The sequence below is a fragment of the Medicago sativa genome, chromosome 4 (genome assembly GCF_051527215.1).
Source record: "Medicago sativa cultivar Bolivia chromosome 4, Bolivia_mono, whole genome shotgun sequence".
Lineage (NCBI taxonomy): Eukaryota > Viridiplantae > Streptophyta > Magnoliopsida > Fabales > Fabaceae > Medicago > Medicago sativa.
This window is the reverse complement of record NC_140752.1, coordinates 56,412,902-56,436,886: the sequence shown is the minus strand read 5'-3', so window position 1 is coordinate 56,436,886 and position 23,985 is coordinate 56,412,902. Positions and strand designations below refer to the sequence as shown.

Here is a 23,985-nt window from a genome sequence, read left to right as displayed (position 1 = left end):
ACCATGGCAGTAATGAAGAGATGAAACAATGGTGAATTGTGATAATAATTAATTTGGTGAATTGTGATAATAATTAATTAATAATAGTAAGGGTAGAACAGGAAACAAAAAAGTGAAGCTGGTTTCTCCCCCCTTTCTTCGCATGTTAGCGCAGAAACAAAAAACGGTGGGACCCACATTAAAGCAGTCTCTCTCCCCAACTTCTTTCCAAACCAAACAGAAGAAGCTTGACATCTCTCTCCAACTTCTCTCTTTCCATTGAATAGTACTATAATATTTCAACTAATTTGTAAGTTGAGAATTGAAGGGAATATCCAAATTTGATCATAAAAAGTGTGGGGGTCGACTACAAGGACATAGAGAGAAGAATTTGGACATTCATAATAATTATTATTTTTCATAAATGTTGGACATTCATAATTACTAATCATAAATAATTAATCTACATAGTCCCCGTGAGCTTAGCTTAGTTGACAGGGACATGCATTATTATATGCAGAATATGTTTTATTTATTTATTAAAATGCCTTATTATTTTATTATTATATTATGTAGCAATACAAATGTTTCTGCAACAAAAAAAAAATGTAGTGACGATACAGACGTAATTATTTGCATATTATAATAATACATTTTTGAGCCAGTCTTTAAAATTGAAAGGCTAGAAAAATATTATGACATACAAATAAAATTATATGATTAGATGTAACATAATTATTTTTAAACATAATTAATATGTTCACCAGTACTCACAAAAATTATAAACACACTTTGATACATAATATAATATTGTTGGACAATCATCATTCGAATTGCAAGAAACGTCCTCCTTTGGAGAATCACGGTTAGATTTATTGGGAATGTCACCTGCATTGTTAAATAAGGAAAAATTGAATGTTATTGAAGGGTGATAAAACATTGTGTATAAGATAAATTATAAAAAATTTAAAGGTTTTGTGTAAAATGACATACTTGTATTGATTACAACAAAAAATTGAGAGAGAAAGATGATCGAAACATAAATAAACATGAAGGTTTGAGCCATATTTTTCCCCATCTGTATGTAATAAACATATATTTTTTGATCTATTTATAACTAAATACTTCATGTCTTTAACTTCAATTAAATAGGTGTTAGCACTTAGGAGTTGCGAGAAACCATTTATAAAATTGTAATTAATGTTAAATGTCTCTAATCAATATATATCGCACATATATCTTTAGCTCACTCAAATGATCACTTAACATTAGTAAATGCATCGCATAAAAAATTGCATGACCATAAAGTTTGTTATTTAGAATTTATCTTGTCGTAATAGATAGGGGAAAATTACAAACAGAAAATAAAAATGAATGATTAAAAAAATGCGGCATAAATAACCCATCAAAGAGGTGATAAACATTTATTTAAAGTCCTCGTGAGCTTAGCTCAGTTGGTATGGACAATGCATTTATTTAAGGTCTGGGGGCCACCACAAAAAAAACATTTATTTAAAAATTAGAAGTATCGTGGGCTGATTTTTAAAAAATAAAAACATTTATATTTATATCAACATTAATACATATCGATTGTTGAAATTGTACGAGTTGAAATTGAACGAGGTGAGAAAATGTGATGTTATCTTGTGAAAGGAAAAAAGAACATAATTAATTATACCACATACTTAATTAATTATGTTCTTTTAAAACATAATTTAGTCTCTATAAACATTTATTTAAAACCAAAAAAACCTAATTATTTTCTTTTAAACATTTATTTAAAACCGAAAAACCTAATATATTTACATAATTAAATATATTTTTCATCCATGTAAATATTAGGTTTTTCGGTTTTAGTCTCTATTAAAGAAAATGACTTGTTTGTATCTTTTAAAAGTTTTTCGTTTTGACTTTTCGCCTTTGTTGTTGGGCCAACCATCAGGTGACTAACGGAAGTTCAAGTGGCAGTGTGTTATGAACTTTTTTTTTATGACTTGAATAACACATCAAATCATTATAATGTCTTATTTTGTTTATTAAATATTAACTCAATTTGTTAATTTTCTTTTTATCAAATTCAGGATTTTAATAAAAAAAAAAAGTTTACATGAAATTGGGGGGATTTAATACCAAAACCCAATTTAAAAGGAACAAAGGCTAAAGTTAGGTAATCCTAGTAGATCTCTAATGAAAAAGGACATAATGAAGTTTGGAATATCATTCAACTAGAGATCATGTCCATGATTTACAAGAGTGTCACCTATAAAATTCCCCTCTCGAACGATGTGTGTGAAAATACAGCTTTTACTTCTAATCATCTCCTTGCAGTTCAGGCAATGATTTCTTATGGTTCAAGTTCAAGGTACCATATTATTGTTGTTGAATGCTAATATAAAATTCCTCCAATCACTTTCAATCCTTAAGTGATGTCAGCCCTTGATAATAGCTACCTCTATAGTCATCATTGGAGAACATAAATCAACTAAAAGAGAGATTTTGTAGCCTATGTACTGGGCAAAACAACCTAAGAAGTTGGCCTTATAATCCCTGAATATGAATCATGTGAGAGAATTTCAATAATTTTGTCTTCTTTTTTGGATTTTCCTGCAACCTTAAAGAATTGTATAATCTTAAAGCCATACATAGAGGATATATAACCTATGAGCTTTAGTGAGATTTCTAATTTGTATAACTTTAGCCACAACACTATAGTCTATATAGGATCCTAGTCATGTTGTTGAATATGTTATTGTGCTTTCAAATGTTTCTTTTGATCCATATAGGGACCATATGATGTGAGTACTAACAGATATAAGAATATTTTGAACCTGTGGACACAATTCTAGGTGCAACAATTTAGGAGACTGCTACAAGATGATCTATATGGTACAATTGATGACATTACTCATCCATAAGTCTGCAAAAGGGTTGTGAAGGAGGATGTGATATACATAGTTCCAGTATAAATTAAAGTATCATTAGACATTCATCATTTTGTAGAAAACTTGAGGAAATTTGGTCTTAAATTAATCTGGAATATTCCAATTTCCATATGATATATAGTCAATGATCTTCATATCTAGTTGATGACGTGTTTTAACAGGTATTTGCATATCAATTAATACTCTTCAAACACCATGAAGTCCACCAAATTAGTGAGATTAAGAGTCTATTGGATGACATTTTAAGCAATTTGTTGGAATTAATTTTCTAATATTATAAGCCAAATACATTACGAGGTTTTTTAAGTTTAGCGTTTGTATCAGATTACTTTTAAATAAAAAATGTTTGTATCATATTAGTTTTTTTTAGTTTTAAATTGGTTTTTTATGTTAGAAAAAGTGTGCACATGGTGCTTTAAGTCATAAAATATATTTACCATTACCTCATTTCTATCAAACTCAGTTAAAAAATGTTTTTGTGTATGTTTATTGTTAAATTGGTAGGTCTAAATTCACCGCTCATAAAATTAGGATTTAAAGGTTTATTATTCAATATTATTTTGAAACAAAATCGGTGATGGATTACTTGATTTATAATGTTGTTGATGAAATATTTATTTGTAAAATTATGATTGGATTTAGAAACAATAAAAAGAAAATACATGTAAGTAATCATGTTTAGTGTCATTAACATTTTTTGGACCTTAAATCTCAATGTTAAATGGTCATGTAAGAACTTTTCAATAAAGTTTGATGTAAAAAGGATCAATTTGTTACAAAAGAAAATAGTAAAGGGTTAACTTATTCACTTTTTTGCTCAAAAAAAAGAACCAATTTTAAAACTAAAAAAACTAAAAGGACTAATCTGATATAAAAGTTAAACTTAAAGGACATCATAAGACATTTGGCCTTTTTTTTTTTAAAGAACATTTGCCATATTTTATAAAGCAGCTCTTTTACAAAGAAATTCCATCGTGGTGAAAAAGAACACTTGAAGAACAAGAGTAAGAGTAGTGGACAGGGATGAAAAACAACGAGTGAGGCGCATGGATTTGTATCGAGCAATGGAGACTCAACCGATGAGGATTAAAGAGAACATTCAATATTTACAAAAATATAATTATTCTTCTCTAGGTGGGAGAGCACAAATCTCCAAAGACTACTGGTGGAAGCATGAAAATATCTACTTCTTTATGTCAAGTCAATGCATTAATTCATATCTAACATGAGGAAGAAGACGGATGTCATATTCTTCCTATCATATATTCCACCCTAACAGTGGTTTAGGTATCAAGTTAACGACCTTAAAAAAGTGCTTCTTAGGAGGCAACCCGCCGATTACATTTCTACTTTCTTTTCAATAATTTTGTCATTGGTTTTGTTTAAAATTGTAGTTTGAAGTATTGTTCCTTTCAGAGAGTCAAGTTTGTTATCAGTCAATTGTTATTGAGTCAAGCTTGTTATGATTAGTTATTATGGTGTCAGTCCTGCTATTCTAATATTTTGTTTGTTTTATCGTTTATTATCAAGTCAACTTGCGCTTAATTCTTAAAATACTTCAGTAATGGGAATGAACAAATCATGTCTAGCGAAATAACATTTGAAACGTTACTGTTCATCGTCACCTTCTTCAACCTTTCTTCCTAGTCAGGTAAGCTGTTACCCTTTCACCTTTTCATCTGTTTTTTCCACCGATCATCATGGATTCCTTTGTGGTTCCACCGATCAAGGCTAAGTTTCTCACTTCTGCTTTCAGTTACATTGACTGGTGGCGGCACCCTTTAGTATGTATGGGTGTTGGGAATTAGTTCTCTTTTTGTGTTTTTTGTTGTGCTATAAGGCAACAGACATTTAACATTGTATTCCTTTTGGGTGGTTCTCTTTTGCACACCTTGTGCGAGATGAATCACTCTTGTTCAATTTAATTCCATTTTGGCTTCTTCAAAAAATAAACATACATTTTTTGATCTATTTATAACTAAATACTTCATGTCTTTAACTTCAATTAAATAGGTGTTAGCACTTAGGAGTTGCGAGAAACCATTTATAAAATTATAATTAATGTTAAATGTCTCTAATCAATATATATCACACATATATCTTTAGCTCACTCAAATGATCACTTAACATTAGTAAATGCATCGCATAAAAAATTGCATGACCATAAAGTTTGTTATTTAGAATTTATCTTGTCGTAATAGATAGGGGAAAATTACAAACAGAAAATAAAAATGAATGATTAAAAAAATGCGGCATAAATAACCCATCAAAGAGGTGATAAACATTTATTGAAAGTCCTCGTGAGCTTAGCTCAGTTGGTATGGACAATGCATTTATTTAAGGTCTGGGGGCCACCACAAAAAAAACATTTATTTAAAAATTAGAAGTATCGTAGGCTGATTTTTTAAAAATAAAAACATTTATATTTATATCAACATTAATACATATCGATTGTTGAAATTGTACGAGTTGAAACTGAACGAGGTGAGAAAATGTGATGTTATCTTGTGAAAGGAAAAAAAGAACATAATTAATTATACCACATACTTAATTAATTATGTTCTTTTAAAACATAATTTAGTCTCTATAAACATTTATTTAAAACCGAAAAAACCTAATTATTTTCTTTTAAACATTTATTTAAAACCGAAAAACCTAATATATTTACATAATTAAATATATTTTTCATCCATGTAAATATTAGGTTTTTCGGTTTTAGTCTCTATTAAAGAAAATGACTTGTTTGTATCTTTTAAAAGTTTTTCGTTTTGACTTTTCGCCTTTGTTGTTGGGCCAACCATCAGGTGACTAACGGAAGTTCAAGTGGCAGTGTGTTATGAACTTTTTTTTTATGACTTGAATAACACATCAAATCATTATAATGTCTTATTTTGTTTATTAAATATTAACTCAATTTGTTAATTTTCTTTTTATCAAATTCAGGATTTTAATAAATAAAAAAAAAAAATTTACAAGAAATTGGGTGGATTTAATACCAAAACCCAATTTAAAAGGAACAAAGGCTAAAGTTATGTAATCCTAGTAGATCTCTAATGAAAAAAGACATAATGAAGTTTGGAATATCATTCAACTAGAGATCATGTCCATGATTTACAAGAGACCTATAAAATTCCCCTCTCGAACGATGTGTGTGAAAATACAGCTTTTACTTCTAATCATCTCCTTGCAGTTCAGGCAATGATTTCTTATGGTTCAAGTTCAAGGTACCATATTATTGTTGTTGAATGCTAATATAAAATTCCTCCAATCACTTTCAATCCTTAAGTGATGTCAGCCCTTGATAATAGCCGTCTCTATAGTTACCATTGGAGAACATAAATCAACTAAAAGAGAGATTTTGTAGCCTATGTACTGGGCAAAACAACCTAAGAAGTTGGCCTTATAATCCCTGAATATGAATCATGTGAGAGAATTTCAATAATTTTGTCTTCTTTTTTGGATTTTCCTGCAACCTTAAAGAATTGTATAATCTTAAAGCCATCCATAGATGATAACCTATGAGCTTTAGTGAGATTTCTAATTTGTATAACTTTAGCCACAACACTATAGTCTATATAGGATCCTAGTCATGTTGTTGAATATGTTATTGTGCTTTCAAATGTTTCTTTCGATCCATATGATGTGAGTACTAACAGATATAAGAATATTTTGAACCTGTGGACACAATTCTAGGTGCAACAATTTAGGAGACTGCTACAAGATGATCTATATGGTACAATTGATGACATTACTCATCCATAAGTCTGCAAAAGGGTTGTGAAGGAGGATGTGATCTACATAGTTCCAGTATAAATTAAAGTATCATTAGACATTCATCATTTTGTAGAAAACTTGAGGAAATTTGGTCTTAAATTAATCTGGAATATTCCAATTTCCATATGATATATAGTCAATGATCTTCATATCTAGTTGATGACGTGTTTTAACAGGTATTTGTAGCATATCAATTAATACTCTTCAAACACCACGAAGTCCACCAAATTAGTGAGATTAAGAGTCTAATGGATGACATTTTAAGCAATTTGTTGGAATTAATTTTCTAATATTATAAGCCAAATACATTACGAGGTTTTTTAAGTTTAGCGTTTGTATCAGATTACATTCAAATAAAAAACGTTTGTATCATATTAGTTTTTTTAGTTTTAAATTGGTTTTTTATGTTAGAAAAAGTGTGCACATGTACATGGTGCTTTAAGTCATAAAATATATTTACCATTACCTCATTTCTATCAAACTCAGTTAAAAAATGTTTTTGTGTATGTTTATTGTTAAATTGGTAGGTCTAAATTCACCACTCATAAAATTAGGATTTAAAGGTTTATTATTCAATATTATTTTGAAACAAAATCGGTGATGAATTACTTGATTTATAATGTTGTTGATGAAATATTTATTTGTAAAATTATGATTGGATTTAGAAACAATTAAAAAAAAATACATGTAAGTAATCATGTTTAGTGTCATTAACATTTTTTGGACCTTAAATCTCAATGTTAAATGGTCATGTAAGAACTTTTCAATAAAGTTTGATGTAAAAAGGATCAATTTGTTACAAAAGAAAATAGTAAAGGGTTAACTTATTCACTTTTTTGCTAAAAAAAAAAGAACCAATTTTAAAACTAAAAAAAAACTAAAAGGACTAATCTGATATAAAAGTTAAACTTAAAGGACATCATAAGACATTTGGCCTTTTTTTTTTTAAAGAACATTTGCCATATTTTATAAAGCAGCTCTTGTACAAAGAAATTCCATCGTTGTGAAAAAGAACACTTGAAGAACAAGAGTAAGAGTAGTGGACAGGGATGAAAAACAACGAGTGAGGCGCATGGATTTGTATCGAGCAATGGAGACTCAACCGATGAGGATTAAAGAGAACATTCAATATTTACAACAATAATATAATTATTCTTCTCTAGGTGGGAGAGCACAAATCTCCAAAGACTACTGGTGGAAGCATGAAAATATCTACTTCTTTATGTCAAGTCAATGCATTAATTCATATCTAACATGAGGAAGAAGACGGATGGCATATTCTTCCTATCATATATTCCACCCTAACAGTGGTTTAGGTATCAAGTTAACGAGTTAAAAAAGTGCTTCTTAGGAGGCAACCCGCCGATTACATTTCTACGTTCTTTTCAATAATTTTAATCATTGGTTTTGTTTAAAATTGTAGTTTGAAGTATTGTTCCTTTCAGAGAGTCAAGTTTGTTATCAGTCAATTGTTATTGAGTCAAGCTTGTTATGATTAGTTATTATTGTGTCAGTCCTGCTAATATTTTGTTTGTTTTATCATTTATTATCATGTCAACTTGCGCTTAATTCTTAAAATACTTCAGTAATGGGAATGAACAAAACATGTCTAGCGAAATAACTTTGAAACGTTACCGTTCATCGTCACCTTCTTCAACCTTTCTTCCTAGTCAGGTAAGCTCTTACCCTTGCACCTTTTCATCTGTTTTTTCCACCGATCATCATGGATTCCTTTGTGGTTCCATGGCGTTGTCTTATGGAAAGCAAACAATCCACCAAAAAATCTTCAAAACCACAAAATCTTATGGAAAGCAACCAATTTCGCCTCAATCTGATCTATACGTGAGATGGAAGCTGAGCGTGACTGCATATATTCAGCGTGACGTATTTCTTCATCTTCCATGAACTTCTTCAATGTTGCATTGAGGCCTTGGATGGCTGCCTCCAACTCGTTCATACAGATATCATCTTCCGCCATGGTGATGAATGAAAGCACCAATGTAATGATCTAAAAATTGAGAGTGTAATAAAATTGATAATTGTAAATTGATTATTAAATGAAGAGTAAAATTGATATATTAGAACTCAATTAAAATTGATGTTCTTGGTACATAGAAACATTAAAGAAAAGATAGAAGAAGATTAAGTCTAAGACTTAACCATTACTCTACTAGAGAGTACCAAAGGGAGAGAGGAGAGACTTTCATCATTTTTCTTTCATACCCTTTCTTCCAATCATTGGTCCCTTTTATAGAGGTTAAGAAAATATTATTCCCTTAATTATTGGATCAAGTGACACGTGTCCCATATGATATTTTGAATCATAACATTACTCCCCCCATTAAAATCAACCTTGACCTCAAGGTTGAAGTTAAACTAATGTTGTTGGCTGATAGGAGCAACCTTCCAAGAGGCTTCCAAAACACGTAGAACTGCCCAATGAACACATAGCATCCACCCGGATCCCATGGTATGAATTGTAAAGTCTTCTTAGGAAGGAACAAATAGCTCGTGCCACAAGAGTTAACTTTCATTGTCAGCTGTGTGTATTCTGAAGTCAAGCTTGTAGATATCAAGTTGTGAACATTGAGAGGAATAGAAAAACCATAGCAGAACATGGCACATGAATCAATTGCTTCCACCAACACAGAAAACCCACAACAGAACATGGCACACGCCCTAAGCAACCACAAATTACTGGACAACAAAGCAAACTTGGCAAAATTATATGTACTGCTATGAACTTGAATGAAAAGATTTAGCCTCTCAATTATCTTTGTCACATATTCTCTAGCCAAGCAATCATAAAGGATGGTGGAAAATAATTGAGTATCATTGAGACAAATAACCACCACATACTCTTGTCTACCAGCAACTTCTAAGTGAGGGAACACCTTCATTCCTTTACAAACAAATTCCACCATGTCAACTTATCCAACTCCATCAACTTTTAATTGTGCAAGCAAGCCAATGGAAATTAAGCAATGAATAGGGATAATAAAATTCAACTTGAAGCTCCACACAATTCCTTTGCACCCAACATAGAGTGTTGTAAAATATGCACATCCAATAGCTAAAACAGTATGCAAATAAAGGATAACTAGCACATATGTAATATCACTAGTGTTAGAAGATTTTGCAATTGCATACACATGAGTATATCCTTGACTAGTATATATTCTAGTTCCCAATCCAATAAGAAACAACATGGTGTAAATATTGAGTTCTTTCATTATAGCAGGGTCCATTTTTTTAGCTGACTGAAATACTCAATTTCTTAAGTCACATGGTGTGGTGATAAAGAAATAGATTTCAATATAGAAGCTATATTCACTTTCAATTGGTACTTTCCTAGCACAGCTAGAGCCACAGAGGAAAATTAGCCAATTAGGAACACTGACGAGCTCCAAATAACCAGTCTCAGACACAATGGCAATCATGGAGTAGTGAACTTGGTTCAAATTCTCAAACAGAATTGATGGCACATAAAAAGTGTCATCCACAGCCAAATAAATAGGGAAAATTGTTATTCGCATCCCTGTTTGTGCACATGTCACCCTTGATGTTGGAATTAGAAGTATCCCTCTTACAAAGAAATTCAGAAACTTATGATTTAAAGGCACTATAATGTAACTAGACTTCAATTTCCAAAAAATAAAATCTGATAGTGGTTTGTGTGTCTTGTAAAGGACCAAACCTGTGCTAGAAAGCTTTAGATGTGGTTTGGGTGTAGAATAGTGATCTAGTAGTAACCATTTAGCACATAACCAATGAGCTACAAGATAATCATTCTTCTTACTATTTATGTGGCTAAATTCATCATAAGGCTTATGAAGCCATTCACCATTCCTATCAACAATTTTGTTAACCTCAAATGAAATGACTCTTAAATTTGTGATAGGAAAACCGCTCCATGGAGACTTGATTGTACCTGGGTCCCATTGTTTGAAATCTAAGGACCAGTGTATAATTGAAAAATAGCAAGTTACACTAAGAGTCATTTCATCAAACACATGATGGGCGGTGAACAAGGTCCTGATGTAGGTTGATTCAATAGATTTCCTTGTTCCATAACCAAAAACTACACCATAACCATAACCATAGCCATGTTCTAGAGCAATTGGACAATCACATTGAGAAGAAGTTAATACCTCGTGATCATGTAGCCATGGAGGTGCAAGCGGTGGCGACGGAACGGAAACTATGTCTGGTGGATCTGATAGACGAATCCTAGGCTGGGTAAGCGCAATAGCAAGTTTGGAAACCCTTGGGTCGGTCACTACTGAAGAAGGATTTTGCTTGTCAACGTCATTGAAGGTTGCCTTCGTCTTGCCACAACCATCGAGTTCAACGACGGAATGAATAGAACCTTGAAGCATGTTAGGCGCAACATAATCTGCAATTAATTCTTCAAACGCTTGATCACCACTCAAATTAGAAGCATCTACAACTGGAAAAGCATCGAACCAAGCTTCTGAACGTATCAACTCATCAGTGGTGTACGGTGTTGCCGCCATCTGTTCCGTGTATGAAATACTAGGATTCAGAGAACTGATATCAACAAGGGATTTTGAAGCATCAATCTCGTCGTGATTTACGTCTATCATTGTTTTAAGCATATGAACCGGTTCATTTGACAACGATTGAGCAGATGAGTTCGAACCACCATTAGAAGCGGAATCCCCTTGAAGTGCAACCAATTTCGCCTCAATCTGATCCATACATGAGATGGAAGCTGAGCGTGACTGCATATATTCAGCGTGACGTATTTCTTCATCTTCCATGAACTTCTTCAATGTTGCATTGAGGCCTTGGATGGCTGCCTCCAACTCGTTCATACAGATATCATCTTCCGCCATGGTGATGAATGAAAACACCAATGTAATGATCTAAAAATTGAGAGTGTAATAAAATTGATAATTGTGAATTGATTATTAAATGAAGAGTAAAATTGATATATTATAACTCAATTAAAATTGATGTTCTTGGTACATAGAAACATTAAAGAAAAGATAGAAGAAGATTAAGTCTAAGACTTAACCATTACTCTACTAGAGAGTACCAAAGGGAGAGAGGAGAGACTTTCATCATTTTTCTTTCATACCCTTTCTTCCAATCATTGGTCCCTTTTATAGAGGTTAAGAAAATATTATTCCCTTAATTATTGGATCAAGTGACACGTGTCCCATATGATATTTTGAATCATAACATTACTCCCCCCATTAAAATCAACCTTGACCTCAAGGTTGAAGTTAAACTAATGTTGTTGGCTGATAGGAGCAACCTTCCAAGAGGCTTCCAAAACATGTAGAACTGCCCAATGAACACATAGCATCCACCCGGATCCCATGGTATGAATTGTAAAGTCTTCTTAGGAAGGAACAAATAGCTCGTGCCACAAGAGTTAACTTTCATTGTCAGCTGTGTGTATTCTGAAGTCAAGCTTGTAGATATCAAGTTGTGAACATTGAGAGGAATAGAAAAACCATAGCAGAACATGGCACATGAATCAATTGCTTCCACCAACACAGAAAACTCACAACAGAACATGGCACACGCCCTAAGCAACCACAAATTACTGGACAACAAAGCAAACTTGACAAAATTATATGTACTGCTATGAACTTGAATGAAAAGATTTAGCCTCTCAATTATCTTTGTCACATATTCTCTAGCCAAGCAATCATAAAGGATGGTGGAAAATAATTGAGTATCATTGAGACAAATAACCACCACATACTCTTGTATATCAGCCACTTCTAAGTGAGGGAACACCTTCATTCCTTTACAAACAAATTCCACCATGTCAACTTATCCAGCTCCATCAACTTTTAATTGTGCAAGCAAGCCAATGGAAATTAAGCAATGAATAGGGATAATAAAATTCAACTTGAAGCTCCACACAATTCCTTTGCACCCAACATAGAGTGTTGTAAAATATGCACATCCAATAGCTAAAACAGTATGCAAATAAAGGATAACTAGCACATATGTAATATCACTAGTGTTAGAAGATTTTGCAATTGCATACACATGAGTATATCCTTGACTAGTATAAATTCTAGTTCCCAATCCAATAAGAAACAACATGGTGTAAATATGGAGTTCTTTCATTATAGCAGGGTCCATTTTTTTAGCTGACTGAAATCCCCAATTTCTTAAGTCACATGGTGTGGTGATAAAGAAATAGATTTCAATATAGAAGCTATATTCACTTTCAATTGGTACTTTCCTAGTACAGCTAGAGCCACAAAGGAAAATTAGCCAATTAGGAACACTGACGAGCTCCAAATAACCAGTCTCAGACACAATGGCAATCATGGAGTAGTGAACTTGGTTCAAATTCTCAAACAGAATTGATGGCACATAAAAAGTGTCATCCACAGCCAAATAAATAGGGAAAATTGTTATTCGCATCCCTGTTTGTGCACATGTCACCCTTGATGTTTGAATTAGAAGTATCCCTCTTACAAAGAAATTCAGAAACTTATGATTTAAAGGCACTATAATGTAACTAGACTTCAATTTCCAGAAAATAAAATCTGATAGTGGTTTGTGTGTCTTGTAAAGGACCAAACCTGTGCTAGAAAGCTTTAGATGTGGTTTGGGTGTAGAATAGTGATCTAGTAGTAACCATTTAGCACATAGCCAATGAGCTACAAGATAATCATTCTTCTTACTATTTATGTGGCTAAATTCATCATAAGGCTTATGAAGCCATTCACCATTCCTATCAACAATTTTGTTAACCTCAAATGAAATGACTCTTAAATTTGTGATAGGAAAACCGCTCCATGGAGACTTGATTGTACCTGGGTCCCATTGTTTGAAATCTAAGGACCAGTGTATAATTGAAAAATAGCAAGTTACACTAAGAGTCATTTCATCAAACACATGATGGGCGGTGAACAAGGTCCTGATGTAGGTTGATTCAATAGATTTCCTTGTTCCATAACCAAAAACTACACCATAACCATAACCATAGCCATGTTCTAGAGCAATTGGACAATCACATTGAGAAGAAGTTAAGACCTCGTGATCATGTAGCCATGGAGGTGCAAGCGGCGGCGACGGAACGGAAACTATGTCTGGTGGATCTGATAGACGAATCCTAGGCTGGGTAAGCGCAATAGCAAGTTTGGAAACCCTTGGGTCGGTCACTACTGAAGAAGGATTTTGCTTGTCAACGTCATTGAAGGTTGCCTTCGTCTTGCCACAACCATCGAGTTCAACGACGGAATGAATAGAACCTTGAAGCATGTTAGGCGCAACATAATCTGCAATTAATTCTTCAAACGCTTGATCACCACTCAAATTAGAAGCATCTACAACTGGAAAAGCATCGGACCAAGCTTCTGAACGTATCAACTCATCAGTGGTGTACGGTGTTGCCGCCATCTGTTCCGTGTATGAAATACTAGGATTCAGAGAACTGATATCAACAAGGGATTTTGAAGCATCAATCTCGTCGTGATTTACGTCTATCATTGTTTTAAGCATATGAACCGGTTCATTTGACAACGATTGAGCAGATGAGTTCGAACCACCATTAGAAGCGGAATCCCCTTGAAGTGCAACCAATTTCGCCTCAATCTGATCCATACATGAGATGGAAGCTGAGCGTGACTGCATATATTCAGCGTGACGTATTTCTTCATCTTCCATGAACTTCTTCAATGTTGCATTGAGGCCTTGGATGGCTGCCTCCAACTCGTTCATACAGATATCATCTTCCGCCATGGTGATGAATGAAAGCACCAATGTAATGATCTAAAAATTGAGAGTGTAATAAAATTGATAATTGTGAATTGATTATTAAATGAAGAGTAAAGTTGATATATTATAACTCAATTAAAATTGATGTTCTTGGTACATAGAAACATTAAAGAAAAGATAGAAGAAGATTAAGTCTAAGACTTAACCATTACTCTACTAGAGAGTACCAAAGGGAGAGAGGAGAGACTTTCATCATTTTTCTTTCATACCCTTTCTTCCAATCATTGGTCCCTTTTATAGAGGTTAAGAAAATATTATTCCCTTAATTATTGGATCAAGTGACACGTGTCCCATATGATATTTTGAATCATAACAATACTCCCCCCATTAAAATCAACCTTAACCTCAAGGTTGAAGTTAAACTAATGTTGTTGGCTGATAGGAGCAACCTTCCAAGAGGCTTCCAAAACACGTAGAACTGCCCAATGAACACATAGCATCCACCCGGATCCCATGGTATGAATTGTAAAGTCTTCTTAGGAAGGAACAAATAGCTCGTGCCACAAGAGTTAACTTTCATTGTCAGCTGTGTGTATTCTGAAGTCAAGCTTGTAGATATCAAGTTGTGAACATTGAGAGGAATAGAAAAACCATAGCAGAACATGGCACATGAATCAATTGCTTCCACCAACACAGAAAACCCACAACAGAACATGGCACACGCCCTAAGCAACCACAAATTACTGGACAACAAAGCAAACTTGACAAAATTATATGTACTGCTATGAACTTGAATGAAAAGATTTAGCCTCTCAATTATCTTTGTCACATATTCTCTAGCCAAGCAATCATAAAGGATGGTGGAAAATAATTGAGTATCATTGAGACAAATAACCACCACATACTCTTGTATATCAGCCACTTCTAAGTGAGGGAACACCTTCATTCCTTTACAAACAAATTCCACCATGTCAACTTATCCAGCTCCATCAACTTTTAATTGTGCAAGCAAGCCAATGGAAATTAAGCAATGAATAGGGATAATAAAATTCAACTTGAAGCTCCACACAATTCCTTTGCACCCAACATAGAGTGTTGTAAAATATGCACATCCAATAGCTAAAACAGTATGCAAATAAAGGATAACTAGCACATATGTAATATCACTAGTGTTAGAAGATTTTGCAATTGCATACACATGAGTATATCCTTGACTAGTATAAATTCTAGTTCCCAATCCAATAAGAAACAACATGGTGTAAATATGGAGTTCTTTCATTATAGCAGGGTCCATTTTTTTAGCTGACTGAAATCCCCAATTTCTTAAGTCACATGGTGTGGTGATAAAGAAATAGATTTCAATATAGAAGCTATATTCACTTTCAATTGGTACTTTCCTAGCACAGCTAGAGCCACAGAGGAAAATTAGCCAATTAGGAACACTGACGAGCTCCAAATAACCAGTCTCAGACACAATGGCAATCATGGAGTAGTGAACTTGGTTCAAATTCTCAAACAGAATTGATGGCAAATAAAAAGTGTCATCCACAGCCAAATAAATAGGGAAAATTGTTATTCGCATCCCTGTTTGTGCACATGTCACCCTTGATGTTGGAATTAGAAGTATCCCTCTTACAAAGAAATTCAGAAACTTATGATTTAAAGGCACTATAATGTAACTAGACTTCAATTTCCAGAAAATAAAATCTGATAGTGGTTTGTGTGTCTTGTAAAGGACCAAACCTGTGCTAGAAAGCTTTAGATGTGGTTTGGGTGTAGAATAGTGATCTAGTAGTAACCATTTAGCACATAGCCAATGAGCTACAAGATAATCATTCTTCTTACTATTTATGTGGCTAAATTCATCATAAGGCTTATGAAGCCATTCACCATTCCTATCAACAATTTTGTTAACCTCAAATGAAATGACTCTTAAATTTGTGATAGGAAAACCGCTCCATGGAGACTTGATTGTACCTGGGTCCCATTGTTTGAAATCTAAGGACCAGTGTATAACTGAAAAATAGCAAGTTACACTAAGAGTCATTTCATCAAACACATGATGGGCGGTGAACAAGGTCCTGATGTAGGTTGACTCAATAGATTTATTTGTTCCATAACCAAAAACTACACCATAACCATAACCATAGCCATGTTCTAGAGCAATTGGACAATCACATTGAGAAGAAGTTAATACCTCGTGATCATGTAGCCATGGAGGTGCAAGCGGCGGCGACGGAACGGAAACTATGTCTGGTGGATCTGATAGACGAATCCTAGGCTGGGTAAGCGTAATAGCAAGTTTGGAAACCCTTGGGTCGGTCACTACTGAAGAAGGATGTTGCTTGTCAGCGTCATTGAAGGTTGCCTTCGTCTTGCCACAACCATCGAGTTCAACGACGGAATGAAGAGAACCTTGGAGCATGTTAGGCGCAACATAATCTGCAATTAATTCTTCAAACGCTTGATCACCACTCAAATTAGAAGCATCTACAACTGGAAAAGCATCGAACCAAGCTTCTGAACCTATCAACTCATCAGTGGTGTACGGTGTTGCCGCCATCTGTTCTGTGTATGAAATACTAGGATTCAGAGCACTGATATCAACAAGGGATTTTGAAGCATCAATCTCGTCGTGATTTACGTCTATCATTGTTTTAAGCATATGAACCGGTTCATTTGACAACGATTGAGCAGATGAGTTCGAACCACCATTAGAAGCGGAATCCCCTTGAAGTGCAACCAATTTCGCCTCAATCTGATCCATACGTGAGATGGAAGCTGAGCGTGACTGCATATATTCAGCGTGACGTATTTCTTCATCTTCCATGAACTTCTTCAATGTTGCATTGAGGCCTTGGATGGCTGCCTCCAACTCGTTCATACAGATATCATCTTCCGCCATGGTGATGAATGAAAGCACCAATGTAATGATCTCAAAATTGAGAGTGTAATAAGATTGATAATTGTGAATTGATTATTAAATGAAGAGTAAAATTGATAGATTAGAACTCAATTAAAATTGATGTTCTTGGTACATAGAAACATTAAAGAAAAGATAGAAGAAGATTAAGTCTAAGACTTAACCATTACTCTACTAGAGAGTACCAAAGGGAGAGAGGAGAGACTTTCATCATTTTTCTTTCATACCCTTTCTTCCAATCATTGGTCCCTTTTATAGATGTTAAGAAAATATTATTCCCTTAATTATTGGATCAAGTGACACGTGTCCCATATGATATTTTGAATCATAACATTACTCCCCCCATTAAAATCAACCTTGACCTCAAGGTTGAAGTTAAACTAATGTTGTTGGCTGATAGGAGCAACCTTCCAAGAGGCTTCCAAAACACGTAGAACTGCCCAATGAACACATAGCATCCACCCGGATCCCATGGTATGAATTGTAAAGTCTTCTTAGGATGGAACAAATAGCTCATGCCACAAGAGTTAACTTTCATTGTCAGCTGTGTGTATTCTGAAGTCAAGCTTGTAGATATCAAGTTGTGAACATTGAGAGGAATAGAAAAACCATAGCAGAACATGGCACATGAATCAATTGCTTCCACCAACACAGAAAACCCACAACAGAACATGGCACACGCCCTAAGCAACCACAAATTATTGGACAACAAAGCAAACTTGACAAAATTATATGTACTGCTATGAACTTGAATGAAAAGATTTAGCCTCTCAATTATCTTTGTCACATATTCTCTAGCCAAGCAATCATAAAGGATGGTGGAAAATAATTGAGTATTATTGAGACAAATAACCACCACATACTCTTGTCTACCAGCCACTTCTAAGTGAGGGAACACCTTCATTCCTTTACAAACAAATTCCACCATGTCAACTTATCCAACTCCATCAACTTTTAATTGTGCAAGCAAGCCAATGGAAATTAAGCAATGAATAGGGATAATAAAATTCAACTTGAAGCTCCACACAATTCCTTTGCACCCAACATAGAGTGTTGTAAAATATGCACATCCAATAGCTAAAACAGTATGCAAATAAAGGATAACTAGCACATATGTAATATCACTAGTGTTAGAAGATTTTGCTATTGCATACACATGAGTATATCCTTGACTAGTATAAATTCTAGTTCCCAATCCAATAAGAAAAAACATGGTGTAAATATGGAGTTCTTTCATTATAGCAGGGTCCATTTTTTTAGCTGACTGAAATCCCCAATTTCTTAAGTCACATCGTGTGGTGATCATAGTAGTCAATAGCGGCCAATAGCGCCGCTATAGCGGCCGCGTGGTGCGGTGCCGGAGCGCTACGCAACAAGCCATAGCGTTGCGGTGTGAGATAGCGGCGCTATAGCGGCGCAATGCTTCGTAGCGGTTTTGCAGTTTAGAACCGCTATTTCATTTTAAGAGAAAATACAAAATTGTCCTTGGTTTAAAAAAGAAACAAGGGTATTTCTGTAAATCTTCCTCTGCTTTTCTGCTGTTCTGTAAAACTTCTTGACCTCCGCTGTAAATCTTCCTATACTTTGTTGTGTTTGCTCTGTTATCCTGTTATTTTTTTGTTTAACAATCTCAAAACTTTGTTGTCCTGTTACTTTTTTGTTCTAGTTTTCTTTGTTATTATTGATTCCAAACTCCATACTGCTCTCTGCCTCTCTCTGTTTCTGTTTGTAGTTTGTACAAACAATCCTCTGTTTTGTTCATATAAAACTCTATTCTGCTCTCTCTGTTTCCTTATTTTTGTTGTTTTTGTTTTTATGAAATAGCGGTCATAGCGCTATGCGCTATCCCGCTATAGCATTTTTGGGGTCGGCCGCTATGCGCCGCTATCCGCTATTAACTACTATGGTGGTGATAAAGAAATAGATTTCAATATAGAAGCTATATTCACTTTCAATTGGTACTTTCCTAGCACAGCTAGAGCCACAAAGGAAAATTAGCCAATTAGGAACACTGACGAGCTCCAAATAACCAGTCTCAGACACAATGGCAATCATGGAGTAGTGAACTTGGTTCAAATTCTCAAACAGAATTGATGGCACATAAAAAGTGTCATCCACAGCCAAATAAATAGGGAAAATTGTTATTCGCATCCCTGTTTGTGCACATGTCACCCTTGATGTTGGAATTAGAAGTATCCCTCTTACAAAGAAATTCAGAAACTTATGATTTAAAGGCACTATAATGTAACTAGACTTCAATTTCCAAAAAATAAAATCTGATAGTGGTTTGTGTGTCTTGTAAAGGACCAAACCTGTGCTAGAAAGCTTTAGATGTGGTTTGGGTGTAGAATAGTGATCTAGTAGTAACCATTTAGCACATAGCCAATGAGCTACAAGATAATCATTCTTCTTACTATTTATGTGGCTAAATTCATCATAAGGCTTATGAAGCCATTCACCATTCCTATCAACAATTTTGTTAACCTCAAATGAAATGACTCTTAAATTTGTGATAGGAAAACCGCTCCATGGAGACTTGATTGTACCTGGGTCCCATTGTTTGAAATCTAAGGACCAGTGTATAATTGAAAAATAGCAAGTTACACTAAGAGTCATTTCATCAAACACATGATGGGCGGTGAACAAGGTCCTGATGTAGGTTAATTCAATATATTTCCTTGTTCCATAACCAAAAACTACACCATAACCATAACCATAGCCATGTTCTAGAGCAATTGGACAATCACATTGAGAAGAAGTTAATACCTCGTGATCATGTAGCCATGGAGGTGCAAGCGGCGGCGACGGAACGGAAACTATGTCTGGTGGATCTGATGGAACGGAAACTAAGCGCAATAGCAAGTTTGGAAACCCTTGGGTCGGTCACTACTGAAGAAGGATGTTGCTTGTCAACGTCATTGAAGGTTGCCTTCGTCTTGCCACAACCATCGAGTTCAACGACGGAATGAAGAGAACCTTGGAGCATGTTAGGCGCAACATAATCTACAATTAATTCTTCAAACGCTTGATCACCACTCAAATTAGAAGCATCTACAACTGGAAAAGCATCGAACCAAGCTTCTGAACTTATCAACTCATCAGTGGTGTACGGTGTTGCCGCCATCTGTTCCGTGTATGAAATACTCGGATTCAGAGCACTGATATCAACAAGGGATTTTGAAGCATCAATCTCGTCGTGATTTAGGTCTATCATTGTTTTAAGCATATGAACCGGTTCATTTGACAACGATTGAGCAGATGAGTTCGAACCACCATTAGAAGCGGAATCCCCTTGAAGTGCAACCAATTTCGCCTCAATCTGATCCATACGTGAGATGGAAGCTGAGCGTGACTGCATATATTCAGCGTGACGTATTTCTTCATCTTCCATGAACTTCTTCAATGTTGCATTGAGGCCTTGGATGGCTGCCTCCAACTCGTTCATACAGATATCATCTTCCGCCATGGGGATGAATGAAAGCACCAATGTAATGATCTCAAAATTGAGAGTGTAATAAAATTGATAATTGTGAATTGATTATTAAATGAAGAGTAAAATTGATAGATTAGAACTCAATTAAAATTGATGTTCTTGGTACTTAGAAACATTAAAGAAAAGATAGAAGAAGATTAAGTCTAAGACTTAACCATTACTCTACTAGAGAGTACCAAAGGGAGAGAGGAGAGACTTTCATCATTTTTCTTTCATACCCTTTCTTCCAATCATTGGTCCCTTTTATAGAGGTTAAGAAAATATTATTCCCTTAATTATTGGATCAAGTGACACGTGTCCCAATTTGGCCTATTTTTTTAAGAGACATGTATTCTTTAGGCACATATTCACCTGAAGTGAATTCAAGAACTTTTCATACTTGATTAAGTTCAGTAGCACATGAAAGGCTCAAATTATATGAAAGATGTGCTACAATATATTTGTATGGCTCACTTGATAGTGATGATTATATTAAACTCCCTGAAGGATTTCATTTGCGTAAGACATACTATCAAAGTTATTGAAAAGATGACATCATTTGTCCATTTTAAGGATATGGAAATGAATTTCTTATAATAATTTTATGATAATCATATAAATATTATTAGAACTGATTCTAAAATTTGTTATATAAAGATCGATATGAACAAATCTAGTTGATTATGTAATAGAATGATTATGATGTCACTTGATGTGAGTAAAGATCACGTCCTCAAGAAAATTCAGAGCAATTTGAATTGGTCAGATATTGCAGCAAAGTCAAGCATACAATTTGTATCTTAAAGAAACAACAATATCATCCGATCATTTGAAAATGTTAGCAAGTGGAGAATGCTCTTTGTTAAGGATTATGATTTCACACATACAAGAAATTTGCGATTTTCTAATTTTATAAGGAGACTCTTTCTACAACTCACAATATCTCAAGAACTGCTAATTTGGAGAAAAGTATGAAGATATATCATATATTTCTATAGAGTCATCGCCAAGTAAAGATTTTGAGTAACTAATGTGAAAGATTATTTAAACTTCTTTGTTGTCTTTATGAGGGGGAGACAATAATGTGTTATGCACTCTTTTTCCCTTAACCATGGTTTTATCTCACTGGGTTTTCCTGGTAAGGTTTTCAATGAGTCAGATTATGACACAAAAGGATGTTGTACTCTTTTTCCTTCACTATAATTTTTTTCTCATTGGGTTTTTCTCTAGTAAGGTTTTAATGAGGCATATCCTTTATGGACATCCAAGGGGGAGTGTTATGAATAATATACCTATTAGTGGATGTACATCCATTACCCTTCCATATACTTGTAACTCCCACTAGTAAGTGGGTTGTAATGAGATTATTCATGTACCTATATGTGTCCTATAAATAGGACCTACATTGCAATGTAATGACACACTTGTCAAAGAGAATAATACAAAGGCTTTCATCATCTTCTTCTTTGATCTTGTGCTTTGAGTTTATTTTATAACGGAGATTATTTTTTTAGAGATTTTATGAAAAATCAAAATCTATTTTGCGTTTGTTTACCGTAATAAAAATCACTTTTTTTTGAACAAATAATTTAGTTTGTTTGGTTACAACTACATAAAAGGGATTTTTTGTTACAAAATTAGTTCAATCTTTTGAAACATATTTTCTCTCTCCTCTAAAAAAAACTATTTTTTGTGAAGCTGCTCCTAACTCCTTCGCATTTGAAGCTGTTTTTAGATTATTTTTAGATTCTGATTTTTTTTTTTAAAATCTGTAACAAACATATGCAATACTCTTAAAAGTGATTATTTTTTTTAAAATAAGTGATTTTTTTTCTTAAAAAAGCTATAACAAACGGACTAAAAGTTTAACAAATTTCGTTCATTTTCTTTTTGCTGGCAGCAACATACGTTGATTTCTTAAAAGATGGCAACAACATACAGTGATTTCTTAAAAGATTATCCTCTTGTAGACATCATTGGAATATGAAGTTTAAATGTTTTGAGTGAAATACTTTGTGATAAGAAGCCTTAGCCAAACCCCAAACCTTGCATAGGAATAATGATGTAGTGGAACAAAGACGATTGTGTGGAAACTTTAAGAGCTACTATTGCGAAGGCAAGGGCATCACTCTATGTGTTTCCGTATGTGTATATGTGTGTATATTTGTGTTGAGATAATTATCATAGTGCTGTTATTTTGATATGAATGTTATGTGTTATATATTTGTGTTGTAATTATCTTGGTGGTTTTGTTTTGGCATGAATATTATGTGTTATTATTTGTGCGGTGTTGTTTTAACATAAATACTATTTGTTTATGGGTGAATAAGTAACTAAAATGGTGATTCATAACTATATAGAAAGGTGGGATACTAGACTTAGAGTTAAGGAGTTATTACCCAATGGTGGGGTATTTACGGAGACATTCATGCATTAGATGACTCAGACAAATGCCCAACGGATGGGTACTAAACATCGAGTTTTAGGAGTTATTACCCAACGTTGGGGTGGTGACGATTCATATGCATTAGGTGATTTAGAATAATGCCCAACGGTGGGGTACTGAACATCGAATTTTTAGGAGCAATACCCAATGGTGGGGTATATTGTCCAATGGTGGAACATTTGGCTCCGTTTAGAGGCGAAATTCGGATTATGAGCATTGGCATATAGATTGACCATTAGGGACTAACACATTTTAGTCATACTGTAACATGGTGCTACTGGAGCAATGAGTCATGTAGGTTTCATTTATTTTTGTTGTTATGAAATCTATGTTGCATGCCTATTTGCACCATGTTTGTTAGTTGGAGATGACCCTTACTTTTGGACAGATGACCGTTGATCTCTCTTTCCTTCTTGACGGTGACGTTAGGGAGGCAAAATGATCTACTAGAAGAAGGCACAAGTAAAATGGTGGTGCACTTTTGAAGGCTTGATATATTCCGATGTTGGTATTAGCCTTGTTGAGAAAACTTTTCATAAGCATCTGGAATTATGACCAGCTAGGTTTAGTCTTGGGTAGAAAAAGGCCAAGTGTCTTGTTCTTAGAGAAAAATTATTATTTTAGATGTAAAATTTACTATTTTGGAAATTCAAAGAAAAAATTATTTATTGTTTTATTTTAGAGTTGATGAGTTTCACGTTACCGATATTATTTTTTTAAAAAAATAATTCGT

At 34.1% G+C, this 23,985-nt stretch overlaps 1 protein-coding gene and 1 long non-coding RNA gene across 2 annotated transcripts; both read right to left on the bottom strand.

Annotated features, from left to right (window-relative positions):
• Positions 1–646: 646 nt before the first annotated feature.
• Positions 647–1,107, bottom strand: LOC146930062 (uncharacterized). Its single transcript, XR_015006270.1, has 2 exons — positions 973–1,107; positions 647–867 (listed from the first exon to the last, which is right to left on the bottom strand). It is a non-coding gene; the product is annotated as an uncharacterized LOC146930062 (long non-coding RNA).
• Positions 1,108–20,107: 19,000 nt separating this feature from the next.
• Positions 20,108–21,122, bottom strand: LOC146930061 (uncharacterized). The gene has a single exon (XM_085707461.1). It carries the CDS (start codon positions 20,798–20,800, stop codon positions 20,108–20,110), a length of 693 nt encoding a protein of 230 aa, XP_085563587.1. The 5' UTR covers positions 20,801–21,122.
• Positions 21,123–23,985: the final 2,863 nt, after the last annotated feature.

Bases quoted from the DNA above. Each gene is read 5' to 3' on its own strand.
- LOC146930061 (XM_085707461.1), bottom strand. From the start codon at position 20,800: ATGGCGGAAGATGATATCTGTATGAACGAGTTGGAGGCAGCCATCCAA.